The sequence below is a fragment of the Rhinoraja longicauda genome, chromosome 9 (genome assembly GCF_053455715.1).
Source record: "Rhinoraja longicauda isolate Sanriku21f chromosome 9, sRhiLon1.1, whole genome shotgun sequence".
NCBI lineage: Eukaryota > Metazoa > Chordata > Chondrichthyes > Rajiformes > Arhynchobatidae > Rhinoraja > Rhinoraja longicauda.
In genome coordinates, this window is record NC_135961.1 from 57,371,981 (window position 1) to 57,392,020 (window position 20,040).

The 20,040-nt window shown below is 49.3% G+C and overlaps 1 protein-coding gene across 1 annotated transcript in view; it reads right to left on the bottom strand.

Moving 5' to 3' along the window:
• LOC144596779 (nesprin-1-like) overlaps positions 1-14,845 on the bottom strand; it is a 468,061-nt gene extending 453,216 nt beyond the window's left edge. The window contains exon 1 of the mRNA XM_078405564.1: positions 14,719-14,845. Coding sequence (XP_078261690.1) covers positions 14,719-14,785 — 67 coding nt within the window. The 5' untranslated portion in view covers positions 14,786-14,845. The remainder of the gene's footprint in view (positions 1-14,718) is intronic.
• Positions 14,846-20,040: the final 5,195 nt, after the last annotated feature.

The following is a 20,040-nucleotide window of genomic DNA, read 5'->3' on the forward strand; positions in this document are numbered from 1 at the left end:
TCTTTGGAGAACATGGGGTGGGGTCGGGACCCTTCTTCAGATATCCTGTAACGAAACGTCACCTATCCCTTTTCTCCAGAGATGCTGCCTGACCCGCTGAGTTACTCCAGCACTTTTTGTCTGTCTTTGCCCGTTCACTGGTTGAGTCTGAAGAAGGGTCCCAACCCGAAACGTCATCTACCCATGTTCTACAGTGATGCTGCCAGACCTGCAGTGTTATTCCAGCACTCTGTGGGGGGTTTTTTGGTAAACCAGCATCTGCAGTGCTTTGTTTCCGGATAATTGGTTCACTGTGTCTCCTGTGTACACAATGATTGTTCCATTGCCTCAAAGAACAGTGGCTAGATTCCAAAAGGATTCTGTTGCCAAGGTCCTTGAGAGATCCGGAGGTCACGAAAGGTGCTGTTGATGTAATTATCTTACTCTCTCTCTCTCTCCATTTTATTTTAATTAAAGATTAATACCTTCATTCCACAGTTGCCCTCCCCTTATCTAAACTTCTCTCCACAATGGAGTATTGGGCGGAATGCAGGCCGATTGTGTGCATTCTTTCCTGAATGCAGGTCGACTCGATCCATCAGCATTAACATTGGTCTGCAGCCAAAGACCTTGTGTGTGAAGTGAACTGGAAAGGTCTTGAGGCAAGGGGAGCCAAGATCCGGCTGTAACATTTTGTGCTTTCAGAGGTTAGAGGATAGATTGAGACTGACTGTGGGTGGATCATATGAAGGAGAGGAAGTCCTCAAACGAGAATGATTGTTAACCCCACACCAAAAGAGGAAGGAAATGCAAGTGACAGAATATGCATTGAGCAATGAAACCACTTCTGCAAATCGCCAGCACCAGCACCTGGGTACAGCCAGGCTATTGCAGAGAGTGCACAGTCATTGAGTCATACAGCATGGTGAACGCCCTTCAGCCCAACCCGTCAATGCCGACCAAGATGCTCCATTTAAGCTTGTCCCATTTGCCCGCGTTTGGCCTATCTCTATCTGTCTGTCTGTCTGTCTGTCTGTCTGTCTGTCTCTCTCTCTCTCTCTCTCTCTCTCTATCTATCTATCTCTGAAACTCTCGGTTTGTTTGTGTGTATGTGTGTACCATAACTTTGTGGTTCGCACAGCCAAAACGGTACACCAAAGCGCCACAAATTTTGGCCCACCTTACTCACCATTATACTGGGCGGAATTTGAAACAACTCCCATTCAAATTGAAGCAACATTTTTAAAGCTAGAGAGATTTTAAAGTTTAACATTTTCCTTTGGGGGGGGGGGAGGGGACAGTGGAGGCAGGAGAGAGTGGGGGTGGGGAAGAGGGGAGAGTGGGGGTAGGGAGGAGAAGGTGGGGGTGGGGGGAAGGGGGGGGTGGGGGAGAGTGGGTGTGGGGAGGAGGGGAGAGTGGGATGGTGAGGAGGGCAGAGTGGGGGTGGCGGAGAGAGGGGGTGGGGAGGAGGGAAGATTGGGGGTGGGGTCGAGAGTGGGGTGCGGGCAGGGAGAGTGGGGGTGGGGGGAGGGGAGGGAGGTGGGGAGAGTGGGGGTGATGGGAGGAGAGGGGAGTGGGTGAGGAAGGGGGAGGGGGGTGTGGGTAGGGGAGGGCCAAGTGGGACTAGGGGTGGGGTAGGGGGGATGGAGTGGGTCAGTGGGGGGAGGAGGGGGAATAAGGGGGATTGAGTGGGGGGGGGGGGTTGAGGGTCTACACCAATACAGGAGAGGCTTTGGGTTCAGGGCTCACTCAGTCACACCCTCTCCCCTTCCCTGTTCCCCCTCTACGAGGAATGGGCCCAACGGGTCCACTCGGTCTAGTATCCTTCTAAACCTTGAAGATCGACACAAAATGCTGGAGTAACTCAGGCTGCGTCTCTGGGTGACGTTTCGGGTCGAGACCCTTCTTCAGACATCACCCATTCCTTCTCTCCAGAGATGCAATTACAATTTATAATCTGGCACGGTGGCGCAGCGGTAGAGTTGCTGCCATCACGGCGTCAGAGTTACAGCGCCAGAGACCCAGGTTCGATCCTGACTTGGGGAGGGCTGTCGGTACAGAGTTTGTTCGTTCTCCCCATGACCAGCGTGGGTTTTCTCCGGGTCTTCCGGTTTCCTCTTTCCTCCCACACTCCAATTGGCTTGGTAAAATTGTAAAAAATTGGTCCTAGTGTGTGTAGGATAGTGTTAGTGTGTGTAGGATAGTGTTACTGTTGTAAGATAGTGTTAGTGTGTGTAGGATAGTGTTAGTGTGTGTAGGGTAGTGTTAGTGTGTGTAGGATAGTGTTAGTGTGTGGGGATAGTGTTAGTGTGTGTGGGATAGTGTTAGTGTGTGTAGGATAGTGTTAGTGTGTGTAGGATAGTGTTAGTGTGTGGGGATAGTGTTAGTGTGTGTGGGGATAGTGTTAGTGTGTGGGGATAGTGTTAGTGTGTGTGGGATAGTGTTAGTGTGTGTAGGATAGTGTTAGTGTGTGTAGGATAGTGTTAGTGTGTGGAGATTAGTGTTAGTGTGTGTGGGATAGTGTTAGTGTGTGTAGAATAGTGTTAGTGTGTGGGGATAGTGTTAGTGTGTGTAGAATAGTGTTAGTGTGTGTAGAATAGTGTTAGTGTGTGGGGATTAGTGTTAGTGTGTGTGGGATAGTGTTAGTGTGTGTAGGATAGTGTTAGTGTGTGTGGGATAGTGTTAGTGTGTGTAGGATAGTGCTAATATGTGTGGGCTAGTGTTAGTGTGTGTGGGATAGTGTTAGTGTGTGTAGGATAGTGTTAGTGTGTGTGGGGATAGTGTTAGTGTGTTTAGGATAGTGTTAGTGTGTGTGGGATAGTGTTAGTGTCCTCCCACACTCCAAAGACATACAGTACAGGTTTGTGGGTTAATTGGCTTGGTAAAATTGTCAATTGGTCCTACTGTGTGTGTAGGATAGTGTTAGTGTGCGGGGATCGCTGGTTGCTGCGGACTCGGTTGGCCCTGTTTACGCGCTGTATCGCTAAACTAAACGTTTTTTTCCCCTCTAAGGGTAGGAAGCTTTGGTGAGCTCCAACCGTCATTGCCCCACCCGCCTGGTGCAAATTTGGAGGAAGTTCGGGGTTTTAATATCTCCAACTGTCCTGGCACATTGACAGATAATAAACTGATCTGCCTGGATGAAACAGGCAGTTGACAGCTGAAGTTAAACCAAACTGTTTATGCAATTAAATGACATTGGATCCTGGCTTTAAGGACAACAGGTAAATCAAAAAAATGTCCAGTTACAATGTGGAACTGCAGATGCTGGTTTACACCATAAATAGATGGACACAAAGTGCTGGAGTAACTCAGCGGGTCAGGCAGCATCTCTGGAGAGAAGGAATAGGTGACGTTTCGGGTTGAGACCCTTCTTCAGTCTGAGAGTCGGGGGAGGGGGAAACTAGAGTTATGAAGAGGTGCTTAGTGTAGGTTCTCGACCTGAAACGTCACCTGTTCCCTTTTCTCCAGAGATGACGCCTGACCCGCTGAGTTAGAGATACAGCACGGAAACAGGCCCTTCGGCCCCTCCGACCGGTGATCACCCCGCACATTAACACTGTCCTACACCAGGGACAATTTACACACACACCAAGCCAATTAACCTACAAACCTGCACGTCTTTGGAGTGTGGGAGGAAACCGGAGCTCCCGGAGAAACCTTACGCGTCACGGGGAGAACGTACAAACCCCGTACAGGCGGCACCCACAGTCGGGATTGAACCCGGGTGTCTGGCGCTGCAAGGTAGCAACTCTGCCGCTGTGCCACCGTGCCGTGAAGTCACTCCAGTGCTTTGTGTCTCTGCCCAGTCTCTAGACCTGTCGGCCTCTTCGCCGCCTTTTCCAGGGAGTTGTGGGCGAATGCATTTACCTTGTGTGGATCTGAACCAGTTGGATTAATTCCCAAAGTCTGGAGCGCAGGCCGGCCTGCTGCTTCCTGGGTCGACGAGCCTAACTGCAGATGTGGGGCAGGCATGCAAATAGCCTGTCACAACTTACTGTCAGTCTGCAGAAGGGTCTCGACCCGAAACATCACCCATTCCTTCTCTCCAGCATATTGTGTCTACCTTCACAACCAACTGTTGCAAACATAGTAGCACGGTGGCTCAACGGTTGAGTTGCCTCACAGCGCCAGTGGGACTATTCTGACTACAGATGCTGTCTGTACGGAGTTTGTACGCTCTCCCCGTCACCCACATGGATCCCCCCCAAAAATTTTGGTTTCCTTCCACACTCCAAAGGCGTACAGGTTTGTAGGTTGATTGGCTTGGTATAAATGTAAATTGTCCCTAGTGGGTGTAGGATAGTGTTAATGTGCGGGGGTCGCTGGCTGGCGCGGACCCGGTGGGCCGAAGGGCCTGTTTCTGCGCTGCATCTCGAAACTAAACTAATCTAACTGAACCATCCTACAGTATCACCAACCATCTACCATCCGCCTCCTTTGTTTGGGCCACAGTTTAAGAATAAGGGGTAGGCCATTTAGAACGGAGATGAGGAAAAACTTTTTTCAGTCGGAGAGTTGTAAATCTGTGGAATTCTCTGCCTCGCTGGAGGCCAATGCTCTGAATGCATTCAAGAGAGAGCTGGATAAACAATAGACAATAGACAATAGGTGCAGGAGGAGGCCATTCGGACCTTCGAGCCAGCACCGCCATTCAATGTGCTCATGGCTGATCATTCTCAATCAGTACCCCGTTCCTGCCTTCTCCCCATACCCCCTGACTCCGCTATCCTTAAGAGCTCTATCTTGCTCTCTCTTGAATGTATTCGGAGAATTGGCCTCCACTGCCTTCTGAGGCAGAGAATTCCATAGAGTTCTTAAAGATAGTGGAGTCAGGGGGTATGGGGAAAAGGAAGGAACGGGGTACTGATTGAGAATGATCAGCCACGATCACATTGAATGGCTCGAAGGGCCGAATGGCCTACTCCTGCACCTATTGGCTATTGTCATTGGAGACCCCAGGATTATCTTTGCACTGTACCTGTGCACTGTGGACGGCCTGATTTGTAGTTATGTTTTGTCTTTTGGCTGACTGGATGCCACACAACAAAAAAAGCTTTTCTCTGTACTTTAGTGCAACGTGACAATAAACGAAACCAAACCCTCCGGAGAAGAAGCACGTAGCTGGCAAAGCCCTCGAAGGTGTGGCAAGCCTTAGCAGCAGAGGGGAAAGATTGGAAAGAGAAGGGGAGAGGGGGTGCTGCGATATCGTGACAGGGTTTAAAAAAAATGATTAGGTTGCTGATGTTCAGAGGAAAGGCCCAAGTTTTCACGCCTACCATTAAAGCAGTGTGACTGGAAACGACCAGGTAACAAACTCATCAGGAAAGGGAACTAACTGCTGCTGGGGTGAGGGGGGGAGGGGTGGGGGGAGGGGGAGGGAAGGGTGGCTGGTCACAAAACATTTAAAGCGTTACATAGAGACATAGAAACATAGAAAATAGGTGCAGGAGTAGGCCATTCGGCCCTTCGAGCCTGCACCGCCATTCAATATGATCATGGCTGATCATCCAACTCAGTATCCTGTACCTGCCTTCTCCCCATTCCCCCTGATCCCTTTAGCCATAAGGGCCACATCTAACTCCCTCTTAAATATAGCCAATGAACTGGCCTCAACTACCTTCTGTGGCAGAGAATTCCACAGATTCACCACTCTCTCTGTGAAAAAAAACGTTCTCATCTCGGTCCTAAAAGACTTCCCTCTCATCCTTAAACTGTGACCCCTTGTTCTGGACTTCCCCAACATCGGGAACAATCTTCCTGCATCTAGCCTGTCCAACCCCTTAAGAATATTGTAAGTTTCTATAAGATCCCCCCTCAATTTTCTAAATCCCAGCGAGTACAAGCCGAGTCTATCCAGTCTTTCTTCACATGGAGCTGTGGGTGTCTGGCTGGTCAAAGCCGGACATGGTGGCGTACACGCGAGTATGATGTGCGACTGTGCGTGTGTGCAGGTGTGTCGGGAGCTCCTGTGTTAGTTGTGTGTACATCGGCCGGTGTGTCCGTGTGGACTACATGCGTGTGCATGTTGCATACATGTGTGGGCGTCTGTCCATGCATTGTATGAATTGGCATGTGTTGCATCTGTCCGTGTTATAGACAATAGACCATTCGGCCCTTCGAGCCAGCACCGCCATTCAATGTGATCATGCTGATCATTCTCACTCAGTACCCCGTTCCTGCCTTCTCCCCATACCCCCTGACTCCGCTATCCTTAAGAGCTCTATCTAGCTCTCTCTTGAATGCATTCAGAGAATTGGCCTCCACTGCCCTCTGAGGCAGAGAGCTCCACGTGAGGCGTGTTGGGTGTGAGTTGGTGCTGCATCCATGCATGTGTGTTATTCCTTTTTTTTCCCCAGCTCATTCATTTGTTCTTTGTGCATTTGCCCACCTCTAGTTTCCCATCTCCCCTGACTCTCAGTCTGAAGAAGGGTCTCGACCCAGAACGTCACCCATTCCTTCTCTCCAGAGATGCTGCCTGACCCTCTCGGTTACTCCAGCTCTTTGTGTCTATCTTCGGCGTAAATTAGAATCTGCAGTTCGTTCCTGCACGCCATGCATTGTTGCATGTGTCTGTATCAGGGACGGACTTGCGTGGGATGCATGTGTACAGGTTGCATGTACACGCTGTGACGATAGGCCATCCCTGAGATCCACACGAAGCCGATCCCAGCCGGAGGAGGTCGTCAAACAGCTCCTGGCTGCTGGGATACAGCAGCACTTCACTGAGCTGAGACCACAACTCAGTCAAAGAGCAGCCACAACTGGGTCCATGTGGTCATTGCATCAACTTGCCTGCACATTGGCACCCCCGCTCCTTGTTAACCCAGGAGCGACACATAGAAGGGAGAGGGGGGCAGAGGGTGAGAGAGAGAGAGAGAGAGAGGAGGAAAGGAGGGAGAGAGAGAGAGGGTGAGAGAAAGAGAAAGGGAGGAAGGAAGGAGAGAGCGGGAGAGAGGGAGAGAACGAGAGAGAGGGGGAAAGAAAGAGAGAAAGAAAGAGGGAGGTAGAGACGTAGAGAGAGCGAGATAGGGGGGAGATAGAAAGTGAGAGAGCGAAAGGGAGAGAGAGGGAGGGAGAGGGAAAGGGAGAGGGAAAGGGAGAGGGAAAGGGAGAGGGAAAGGGAGAGAGAGGAAGGGAGAGAGAGGGAGAGAGAGAGGGAGAGAGAGAGGGAAAGGGAGAGAGAGAGGGAAAGGGAGAGAGAGAGGGAAAGGGAGAGAGAGGAAGGGGGAGAGAGAAAGGGAGAGAGGGAAAGGGAGAGAGGGAAAGGGAGAGAGAGGGAGAGAGAGGAAGAGAGAGAGGGAGAGAGAGGAAGAGAGGAAGACCCCTTATTAATTGTGCCTCCTCAGTCCTTCATCGCCACTGAAGGAAACCAATGAGTGGCGATAAAGGACCATGCCCCTGTGTGGACCAGGACATTCTCGTCATTATTATCTGTCTTTGGAAATGAACCACATCACGTGAGTTGATCCAACTGCAAGTGCCGGTGTGGTCATTGTCAACCTGGCGTCATGACCGACACCACAATACCTTGAGTACTAATGTTGTAGACCGGTATCTAAACTAAACTAAACTAAAGTATGTTGGATGAAAGTTTATTTTGGCCGAATGAGCTTGCATCAGGAGTGTGTGTGTGTGTTGGGAGTGTGCGTGTGCAGTGTATTCTGAGTGATTGTATGTGGGATGCAAGTGTGTGTGTGTGTGTGTGTGTGTGTGTGTGTGTGTGTGTGTGTGTGTGTGTGTACAGTGTATTCTGTGTGATTGTATGTGGGATGCAAGTGTGTGTGTGTGTGCATATATTGGCTTAATACTGAATGAGCGCTGTAGCACAGAAGCCACACAGCAGCCCACACAGGGCAGCACCGTGGCAATGCAGGTAATACAACCACAATGACTCAGCTTCCATCCTGACCTTTGCTGCTATCTGTGTGCAGATTTTCCACAGTCTCCCTCTGCGACTACATGGATCCCTCCCCCCTTGAATGCTCCATTTTCCTCCCATATCTCAAACACACACTGGCTGTTAGATTGATCGGCTGCAGCAAAGTGCGTCTATTGTGGAGGTCCATGATAGGAATTGGTGCCATCATTGGCAGGATGCGGGATAATGTGGGGGAGTGGGAACGAATGGATGGATGAATCACACAAAACCAACCTCCCTTCCATTGACTCCATTTATACCTCACGTTGTCACGGCGAGCGAGGCCAGCAGCGTAATCAAAGACGAGTCGCACCCTGACCACTCCACCCCCTCTTCTCCACTCTCCCATCGGGCAAAAAGTATTGAAGTTCGAAAACGCAGACAATAGACATTAGGTGCAGGAGGAGGCCATTCGGCCCTTCGAGCCAGCACCGCTATTCAATGTGATCATGGCTGATCATTCTCAATCAGTACCCCGTTCCTGCCTTCTCCCCATACCCCCTGACTCCGCTATCCTTAAGAGCTCTATCCAGCTCTCTCTTGAATGTATTCAGAGAATTGGCCTCCACTGCCTTCTGAGGCAGAGAATTCCACAGATTCACAACTCTCTGACTGAAAACGTTTTTCCTCATCTCAGTTCTAAATGGCCTACCCCTTATTCTTAAACTGTGGCCCCTTGTTCTGGACTCCCCCAACATTGGGAACATGTTTCCTGCCTCTAACATGTCCAACCCCTTAATAATCTTATACGTTTCGATAAGATCTCCTCTCATCCTTCTAAATTCCAGTGTATACAAGCCTAGTCGCTCCAGTCTTCAGACCTAGTCGCTCTAGACCGCCAGAGAGCAGTGCTGAACTACTATCTACCTCTTTGGTGACCCTCGGACTATCTTTGATCGGACATTTCTGGCAATTAACTTGCACTAAACGTTATTCCCTGATCGTGTACATAGCCTGATTATTATCATGTATTGTCTTTCTGCCGACTGGGTAGTACGCAACAGAAGCTGTCCACTGTACCTCGGTGCACGTGACAATACACTAAACTAAAACTGCATGGGACGAAGGGATTTCCCTGAGAGCCGGCATAGAGTCGACGGGCTGAATGGCCTCCCACGTCATAAGGAATAGTTCACTGAAGAAGGGTCTCGAACCCATTCTTTCTTTCCATAGGTGCTGCCTGGCCCGCTGAGTTACTCCAGCATTTTGTGTCCGTCTTCCGTGTAAACCAGCATCTGCAGTTCCTTCCTACACATATGTTACAGGAGCAGTTGGCCCCATCAAGTCTACTCTGCCATTCAATGATGGCTGATCTATCTTTCCCTCCTAACCCCATTCTCCTGCCTTCTCCCCTTCTCCCCGTGAGCAAGACTATCCACCGAGAGAACTTTCATATCTGCCTTCACCGCCACTCCAGGGATCCACCACCCTCTGCGTGAAAAAAATACTTGCCCCGTGCATCTCCTTTAAACTTTGCCCCTCTCACTTTCTGGCCATGCTCTCTTGTCTTTGACATCTCCTCCCTGGATGAAAAAGATTCTGACCGTCTACCCAATCTATGCCTTGCATAACTTTTCAGTTTTAGGGACACAATGCGGAAACAGGACCCTTGGCCCACCGAGACCGCGCCGACCAGCGATCCCCGCACACACCAACACTATCCCACACACACACGAGGGACAATTTACAATTTGACCAAAGCCAATTAACCTACAAACCTGCAAGTCTTTGGAGTGTGGGAGGAAACCGGAGCACCCGGAGAAAACCCACGCAGGTCACGGGGAGAACGTACAAACTACGTACAGACAGCACCCGTAGGATAGAACCCAGGACCTTGGCGCAGTAAGGCAGCAACTCCGCCACCATGCCACCCCGGCCTTCTTCTACCAGGTCTCTCCATGAGTATCATACGCTCCACAGAGAACAATCCAAGATTGTCCAACCTCTCCTTATAGGCAATACCCTCTAATCCTGATGGATGGAAAGGTTGACGATCTTCCCCCTCTCCATCCTTTGTCTCTCTCTGCCTTAAAAATATCCATTGGCTTGGCCTCCACAGCCCTGTGTGAGTCAGGGGTTATGGGGCTTGACCTCCACAGCCCTGTGTGAGTCAGTGGTTATGGGGCTTGGCCTCCACAGCCCTGTGTGAGTCAGGGGTTATGGGGCAACGGCAGGAAAAATGGGGTTGTGAGGGAAAGATAGATCAGCCGTGATAGGATGGCGGTGGACTAGGTGGGCCGAATGGCCTAAATCTGCACCTGGAATTTATGAACATGACCAGATAACTGCGTTTACAGCTCATCCCCGGGTTCCCTCCGATACTATTCTATCATAGAAACATAGAAAATAGGTGCAGGAGTAGGCCATTCAGCCCTTCGAACCAGCACGGCCATTCCACATGATCATGGCTGATCATTCTCAATCAGTACCCCCGTTCCTGCTTTCCCCCCATATCCCTTGAATCCATTAGCCTAAAGAGCTACATCTAACTCTCTCTGATAGGAATAGAATGAGGCCATTTGGCCCATCAAGTCTACACCGCCATTCAATCATGGCTGATCTATCTCTCCCTCCTAACCCCATTCTCCTGCCTTCTCCCCATAACCCCTGACACCCGTACTAATCTCTGGTGCTGTTAAGCAGCAACTCTACTGTTGTGCCTTAGGGGAGGGCACCGGTAAATGGGGAATTAGGGGAGGGCACCGGTAACTGGGGAATTAGCGGAGGGCACCGGTAAATGGGGAATTCCGTGCGTGGAGATATAGGAGGTCCTTCCTTCCCGCTGCTGTGAGACTGCACAACCAGATCCCCTATCAATCAGATCCCCTCATCCCCACCCTCCCTGTATCTTAGCAACCTTCCTTTGCCTTCTTCCCATACCTAATAAAGTATTTCCAACCTGAAACACGGACTATGTTTCTCTTCCCACAGTTTTGGTCTCCTAATCTGAGGAAAGACATTCTTGCCTTAGAGGGAGTACAGAGAAGGTTCACCAGATTGATCCCTGGGATGGCGGGACTTTCATATGAAGAAAGACTGGATAGACTCGGCTTGTACTCGCTGGAATTTAGAAGACTGAGGGGGGATCTTATTGAAACATATAAAATTCTTAAGGGGTTGGAGAGGCTAGATGCGGGAAGATTGTTCCCGATGTTGGGGGAGTCCAGAACCAGGGGTCACAGCTTAAGGATAAGGGGGAAGTCTTTTAGGACCGAGATGAGAAAACATTTCTTCACACAGAGAGTGTGGTTCTGTGGAATTCTCTGCCACAGAAGGTAGTTGAGGCCAGTTCATTGGCTACATTTAAGAGGGAGTTAGATGTGGCCCTTGTGGCTAAAGGGATCAGGGGGTATGGAGAGAAGGCAGGTACAGGATACTGAGTTGGATGATCAGCCATGATCATAGTGAATGGCGGTGCAGGCTCGAAGGGCCGAATGGCCTACTCCTGCACCTATTTTCTATGTTTCGATGTTTCTATGTTTCTATCCTAACCCACTGAGTATTTACAACTTTTTCCTGGATTAAAAAGGTGCTGGAAAAAAGAACATTTCCTGCACCTGTAGTTTTGTTCGCGATTTTCATCACTTTCCCTCTTTTCTCCCTCACTACAACTTGTTATGTTTACAAATATATATATTTAGACTTCCAGAAGCTGTAATTTTGTTTGTGATTTTTTTTGTCGCAGTTTCCCAGTTCTACGCTCCCTCCCTCCCTCCCTCCCTCCCTCCCCCTCTACAACCTTTACTGTTTTGTTAATATATATTTTCGATTTCCAGCAGCTTCCGTTTCGTTTGTGATGTGTGTCTCTCTCTCTCCCCCCCAGTTCCTCCCTCCCAAAATCTTTTCACAAGTTCACAAGTTATAGGAGTAGAATTAGGCCATTCGGCACAAAGAGTCCACTCTCCGCCATTCAACCGAGGCTGAATCTCTGCCTGCTAACCCCATTTCCCTGCCTTCTCCCCATAACCCTTGACACCCGTTCTAATCAAGAATGGATCAGCCGTAAAAACAAAAAAAGTTGCTTTTCAATATAATATAAATATAAATATACAAAATTTCCAACAGCTGTAGTTTTGTTTGTGATTTCCATTACTTTCTCCCAGTTCCACGCTCCCTCTCTACAACATTATACTATATTTGTTTTAATATATATAAATATTTTACATTTACAGCATTTGTGGATTGATTTGTGATTTCCATCTCACTTCCTTCCTCTCTCTAACTATAACTGTTTCTTTCCCCTGTTTTCTAAGGGGTGCGGTGCAAGGTACAGATTCTCTTTTTTACTCTTCCCCGGGTGAAAGTCGATTTGAAGGGTCTCGACCCGAGACGCCACCCATTCCTTCTCTCCAGAGATGCTGCCTGCCCCGCTGAGTTACTCCAGTATTTTGTGTCTATCTTTTATGTTTAAACCAGCATCTGCAGTTCCTTCCTGCACAGTTTTGGTCTCCTAATCTGAGGAAAGACATTCTTGCCATAGAGGGAGTACAGAGAAGGTTCACCAGATTGATCCCTGGGATGGCAGGACTTTCATATGAAGAAAGACTGGATAGACTCGGCTTGTACTCGCTGGAATTTAGAAGATTGAGGAGGGAATCTTATAGAAACTCACAATTTTTTTTCACACAGAGAGTGGTGAATCTGTGGAATTCTCTGCCACAGAGGGTAGTTGAGGCCAGTTCATTGGCTATATTTAAGAGGGAGTTAGATGTGGCCCTTGTGGCTAAAGGGGTCAGGGGGTATGGAGAGAAGGCAGGTACGGGATACTGAGTTGGATGATCAGACATGATCATATTGAATGGCGGTGCAGGCTCGAAGGGCCGAATGGCCTCCTCCTGCACCTATTTTCTATGTTTCTATGTAACTACAATTGAGGCAGCCGACGGGGTTCTGCGTTGTTTGACTTAACTGAAAATGCCCGGCGCCTTGGAAACGAGGGTAAACAATTAAATGAGACCTTTTCAAAAACTCGACCCGTGATTTCAGAGTCCAGCCCGGCGTTTTGTTTGATTCCTTCGTTTGTCATCCCTAGCGACCACAGTTCAAGGGGAAGCGTGGTTTGCCTGTGCAGATTGTGTACACAGGCAGACTCACCCCACCCTCCTTGGCCCGAAGCATGGATTCATCAATGCTGGAGTAACTCAGCGGCAGACCCTCTGGAGAGAAGGTCGAAACATAGAAACATAGAAAATAGGTGCAGGAGTAGGCCATTCGGCCCTTCGAGCCAGCACCGCCATTCAATATGATCATGGCTGATCATCCATCTCAGTATCCTGTACCTGCCTTCTCTCCATACCCCCTGATCCCTTTAGCCACAAGGGCCACATCTAACTCCCTCTTAAATATAGCCAATGAACTGGCCTCAACTACCTTCTGTGGCAGAGAATTCCACAGATTCACCACTCTGTGGGAAAAAAAAACGTTCTCATCTCGGTCCTAAAAGACTTCCCCCTTATCCTTAAACTGTGACCCCAACATCGGGAACAATCTTCCTGCATCTAGCCTGTCCAACCCCTTAAGAATTTTGTAAGTTTCTATAAGATCCCCCCTCAATCTTCTAAATTCCAGCGAGTACAAGCCGAGTCTATCCAGTCTTTCTTCATATGAAAGTCCTGCCATCCCAGGAATCAATCTGGTGAACCTTCTCTGTACTCCCTCTATGGCAAGAATGTATTTCCTCAGATTAGAAGACCAAAACTGTACGTAATACTCCAGGTGTGGTCTCACCAATGCCCTGTACAACTGCAGCAGAACCTCCCTGCTCCTATACTCAAATCCTTTTGCTATGAATGCCAACATACCATTCGCTTTCTTCACTGCCTGCTGCACCTGCATGCCTACTTTCAATGACTGGTGTACCACGACACCCAGGTCTCGTTGCATCTCCCCTTCTCCTAATCGGCCACCATTCAGGTAATAGTCTACTTTCCTGTTCTTGCCACCAAAGTGGATAACCTCACATTTATCCACATTATACTGCATCTGCCATGCATTTGCACACTCGAGACCCTTCATCAGAAGTTACTCCAGCATTCTGTGTAAACCAGCATCTGCCGTTGCTTCCTGCTCGTGGATTATCGCTGTGTGTGTGTGTGTGTGTGTGTGTGTGTGTGTGTGTGTGACCTGCTGTTTCGCCATCGGTAAATCTGTCGCTCACTGTAGCCGAGACTTGTGTCAGTTTAGAGCCTTGCTGACCTGCTGTTTACAAAACCTGTAGCTTTCTGCATCAGTCATTGAAAATTCACCTCCCCTCCAAAATCTGCACTCTCTTTTCGTGCACCCCTCTGGGGGTTGGTTTGCCGGTGGGGGGGGGGGGGTGCAGAGAGAGTAAAAGCCTCATGTCAACCAGGGTGCATCTTATGTCGCCCACAACACAGGTGTCTAAAAGGTGCACCTGGCTGTTTGCTCGCTGATTCAGCAGCTTGCCAGGACAACTGCAGAAGTTGTTTGCGTTAGACGGGAGAGAGAGAGAGGGAGAGAGAGAGAGAGAGAGAGAGAGAGAGAGAGAGAGAGAGAGAGAGAGAGAGAGAGAGAGAGAGAGAGAGAGAGAGAGAGAGAGAGTGTGAGAGAGGGATAGATAGAGAGAGAGAGAGAGAGAGAGAGAGAGAGAGAGAGAGAGAGAGAGAGAGAGAGAGAGAGAGAGAGAGAAAATATAAACTTGCAAAAAAACTGGCGCAATGTGCAATGTTGCTGGAGGAACGAATTGCTCTGTGTAACACAGGCAGTGGGTCATTTCACAGCGAGGATTAAGTGCAAACCGCACAAACACACAATAATAATAATAAATAATAAATAATAATAATAATAACTAGACCCACCTTGCAGTTTCTGCATCACATTGGCGATGTCTCTGGGAGATCTCCCGTAGAGGCGAGAGGTCGCCATCCCGGCAGCGGGCGGCGGTGCAATAGATGATGAGCGGCTAGAGGCGTCCTGGACTACCCTCCCCCGGCATCACTGGGGCGGCCCCTACACGGCTGAGTCACCGCTCACCCACTCACCCCCGCCCACTCCCAGCACCGCTCCAACGCTGCAACCTTCCGTCACATCTCTCTCTCTCTCTCTCTCTCTCCCTCCCTCCCTCCCTCTCCCCCTCTTGCTCTCTCTCTCTCTCCTTCCCTCCCTCCCTCCCTCCCTCCCTCCCTCCCTCCCTCCCTCCCTCCCTCCCTCCCTCCCTCCTCCCTTCTCTCCCTCCCTTCTCTCCCTCCCTCACTCTCTCTCCCTCCCTCTCCCTCTCCTCTCCCCCCTCTCCCCCACTCCCTCTCTCTCCCCTTCCTCTTCACTCCCTCTCTCTTCACTCCCTCCCTCTCTCTCCCCCCCCCTCTCTCTCTCTCTCTTCCCCCTCTCTCTCCCCAACCCCCCCCCCCCCCACCCCTCTATCTTCCTCTCCTCCCTCTCTCCCTCTGGAAATAAACGGTGGGATTTAATGCAAATCTTGGCCTTCTTAAAAACGATTAAACCCAAGGTCGGCTGATTATCCGCAGTGATGGATCGGCGGAGACAAGGTCCAAGGAGAGGCGCCGGCGAGCGTTGGAGTACAGCTACAGGTAGCCCGGGAGAGCAGCTTTCTCGGGGTGACCGGTCTTTCTCGGGGTGACCTGTCCCGGTTATAGTGCCTGTGTTTACTGCAGGCGACGTGTGTGCAGAATGTAGAATTCGCTGCAAATTTCAACCACAACAGTAATTTGCCAACGAAAGACTTGGCAACATTAATGACTTGGATGAAGGGATTAAAAGTACCATTAGCAAATTTGCAGATGATACAAAGCTGGGTGGCAGTGTGAGCTGTGAGGAAGATGCTATGAGGTTGCAGGTGACTTGGACAGGTTGTGTGAGTGGGCGGATGCATGGCAGATGCAGTTTAATGTGGATAAGTGTGAGGTTATCCACTTTGGTGGTAAGAATAGGAAGGCAGAGTATTATCTGAATGGTGTCAAGTTAGGAACAGGGGACGTACAAAGAGATCTGGGTGTCCTAGTGCATCAGTCACTGAAAGGAAGCATGCAGGTACAGCAGGCAGTGAAGAAAGCCAATGGAATGTTGGCCTTCATAACAAGAGGAGTTGAGTATAGGAGCAAAGAGGTCCTTCTGCAGTTGTACAGGGCCCTAGTGAGACCGCACCTGGAATACTGTGTGCAGTTTTGGTCTCCAAATTTGAGGAAGGATATTCTTGCTATTGAGGGTGTGCAGCGTAGGTTTACTAGGTTAATTCCCGGAATGGCGGGACTATCATATGTTGAAAGACTGGAGCGACTAGGCTTGTATACACTGGAATTTAGAAGGATGAGCGGAGATCTTATCGAAACGTATAAGATTATTAAGGGGTTGGACACGTTAGAGGCAGGAAACATGTTCCCAATGTTGGGGGGGTCCAGAACAAGGGGCCACAGTTTAAGAATAAGGGGTAGGCCATTTAGAACTGAGATGAGGAAAAACTTTTTCAGTCAGAGAGTTGTGAATCTGTGGAATTCTCTGCCTCAGAAGGCAGTGGAGGCCAATTCTCTGAATGCATTCAAGAGAGAGCTAGATAGAGCTCTTACGGATAGCGGAGTCAGGGGGTATGGGGAGAAGGCAGGAACGGGGTACTGATTGAGAATGATCAGCCATGATCACATTGAATGACGGTGCTGGCTCGAAGGGCCGAATGGGCTCCTCCTGTACCTATTGTCTATTGAAAGATCATCGAACTGATACGTTAATTCCGTGTCTCTCATCCCTGATGCTCACTGCCCCTGGTCATCAGAGTTTTACAGCACAGACACCTGCCCTTCGGCCCATCATGTCCACGCAGTCCTCTCCTACCTACCTACCTGCACTAATCCCAATTCCCAACACTTGGTCCACAACCTTCAGTGGTTTGGAAATTCAAGTGTTTGTCTGCACGATTCCTAAATAACCAAGAAAATAGGAGGAGCTCTTCGGTCTGAAGAAGAACTTGAATTCACAAAGTTTGCGTCTCGCCTGCAATCCAGCATATCCCACATTTCCTCAGAAGACGTAGAATATCAGAGGAACTGCTGATGCTGGTTTAGAAAGAAGGATAAACAATGCTGGAGTGTCTCAGCGGGTCAACCAGCATCTCTGGGGAACATGGATAGGATAGGTGACGTTTCAGGTCGGAAAGAAGGTTTCCCGACCCGACCCGTCATCTGTCCATGTTCTCCACAGATGCTGGCTGACCCGCTGAGTTACTCCAGCACTCTGTGTCCTTTCGGAAGATGCCTGCTTCTAGTCAGGTCTTGGAGTTGGTGCGTTGGATCCGCCGTGTGTGAGGTCAGTAGGGGTTACAGATGCACCATAGAAAGCATTTCATCAGGATGTATCACAGCTTGGTTTGGGAACAGTTCAACCCAAGACCTAAAGGAATTGCAGCGGATTGTGGACGAAACCCAGAATATCTTTTTTTATTAAACACCAGTGCCAGTTTTCACTGTATGTGCCATCGCCATCCATTAATTGATTTTACAGCAGTGAGATCAATTCCTCACGAGCTAATCTTCAGCTGAAACAGGTGGGGAGAATAAAATGGTATCAGCATAGGATTAGTGTAAGAAGGAACTGCAGATGCTGGTTTAAACCGAAGGTAGACGTAAACTGCTGGAGTAACTCAGCGGGTCAGACAACATCTCCGGAGAGAAGGAATAGGTGACGTTTCGGGTCGAGGCCCTTCTTCAGACTTCTTCAGTTTGAAGAAGGGTCTCAACCCGAAAAGTCACCTATTCCTTTTCTCCAGAGATACTGCCTGACCCACTGAGTTACTCCAGCTTCTAGTGGGGATGCTGCCTGACCTGCTGAGTTACTCCAGCTTCTAGTGGAGATGCTGCCTGACCTGCTGAGTTACTCCAGCATTTTGTGAATAAATACGTTCGATTTGTACCAGCATCTGCAGTTATTTTCTTACACCAGCTTTTAGTGGTCTCTTTTAGGATTAGGATTAAATGGGTGCTTGAGTGTTGGTGCAGACTCAGTGAGCTGAAAGGCTTGTTCTGTGACATGAACTACTCTCTTGTGTCGCAGAGAGTGTTTGAAGAGGTTTTCTATTAGACTGTAGCCCGGTTATGCTTGGCGTCACTATTTAACAGCATTTCCTTCCCACAACCTTTCCAAACAAATGTCTTTGCCACAATAAGTCTCCTGAGATTTCTTTCACCCACGTTTTACATTTTAATGTTAGTTAAGTTCAGCTTAGACATACAACGTGGAAACATGCCCTTCTGCCCAGCGAGTCCATGCCAACTAACAACCACTTGTCCTATCCTGCACTCGAGAGACAATTTGCAGAAGCAAATTAGCCGAGAAACCTGCACGTCTTTGGGATGTGGGAGGAAACCAGAGCACCCCGAGGAAACCCACGCAGTCACAGGGAGAATGTACATAGAAACATAGAAAATAGGTGCAGGAGTAGGCCATTCGGCCCTTCGAGCCTGCACCGCCATTCAATATGATCATGGCTGATCATCCAGCTCAGTATCCTGTACCTGCCTTCTCTCCATACCCCCTGATCTCTTTAGCCACAAGGGCCACATCTAACTCCCTCTTAAATATAGCCAATGAACTGGCCTCAACTACCTTCTGTGGCAGAGAATTCCACAGACTCACCACTCTGTGTGAAGAAATGTTTTCTCATCTCGGTCCTATAAGACTTCCCCCTTATCCTTAAGCTGTGACCCCTGGTTCTGGACTTCCCCAACATCGGGAACAATCTTCCCGCATCTAGCCTCTCCAACCGCTTAAGAATTTTATATGTTTCAATAAGATCCCCCCTCAGTCTTCTAAATTCCAGTCTTTCTTCATATGAAAGTCCTGCCATCACAGGGATCAATCTGGTGAACCTTCTCTGTACTCCCTCTAAGGCTAGAATGTCTTTCCTCAGACTAGGAGGCCAAAACTGTACAAACTCCGTGCAGACAGCACCTATAGTCAGGATCAAACCCGGGCCTCTGGCGCTGTAAGGCAGCAACTCTACCGCTGGGCCTTCTGCTCAGATCTGCTGCTTTTTTTTTAGCATTGCAGTAAACTGTAGAAAGCATCCTGTCAGATGCATCACAGATTGATTTGGCGATTGCTCTGTCCAGGACCATGAGAAGTTGTAGATGCGCTGCGGTAGAGTTGCTACCTTACAGCGCCGGAGACCCGGGTTCGATCCTGACTACGGGCGCTGTCTGTACGGAGTTTGTACGGTCTCCCCGTGACCTGCGTGGGTTTTTTCCCCCCCGAGATCTTCGGTTTCCTCCCACACTCCAAAGACGTACAGATTAATTGGCTTGGTAAGTGTAAAAAATGTCCCTAGCGTGTGTAGGATAGTGTTAATGTGCGGGAATCGCTGGTCGGCGCGGACCAGGGGTGCCGAAGGGCCTCTTCTCTATCTCCAAAACTAAAATAAAGATGTAGCCCAGCCCATGTCGCAAACCAGCGTCTCTCTCAGCCAATCTGCTCAACGATTGATGGTGTAAATGGGGCATCAACGATGAAAGCCCGTCTCCAAACATTGCCCCACACTCGCACCTCTCTCCCGTTAATTTTGCAAGAGTAGATTTGTAAAACACTTTGAGTTGAGTTGAGTTTATTGTTATGGTCTGGTGCAGCGGTAGAGTTGCTACCTTGCAGCGTCAGGTTCAATCGTGACCTCGAGTGCTGTCAGTCCGGAGTTTCTACGTTCTCACCGTGTGTGTGTGTGTGTGTGTGTGTGTGTGTGTTTGTGTGTTTGTGTGTTTTTCCCCCCAGGAGCTTCTGTTTCCTCCCACACTCCAAAGACGTACAGGTATGTAGGTTAATTGGCTGGGTAAATGTAACAATTGTCCCTAGTGGGTGTAGGATAGTGTTAATGTGCGGGGATCGCTGGGCGGCACGGACTTGGAGGGCCGAAAAGGCCTGTTTCCGGCTGTATGTATATGATATGATATGATGTGGAGGTCTGTAGGCTGATTTTCTTGATAAAATTGTAAATTGTCCAAAGTTTGTGGGATCCTGTTAGTGTGCGGGGCTCATGTTGTGGTGGGCTCATGTTGTGGTGAGCCCTGTCAACTGACCAACAGTCAGGCGAACGACAGCAAACAGAGACATCAGAAGCAGAAGTAGCTTCATAACTTCTGCTGCCTCAAACGCAAGAGGAAGAAGTGTGCGGGGATCGCCGCCGGCAC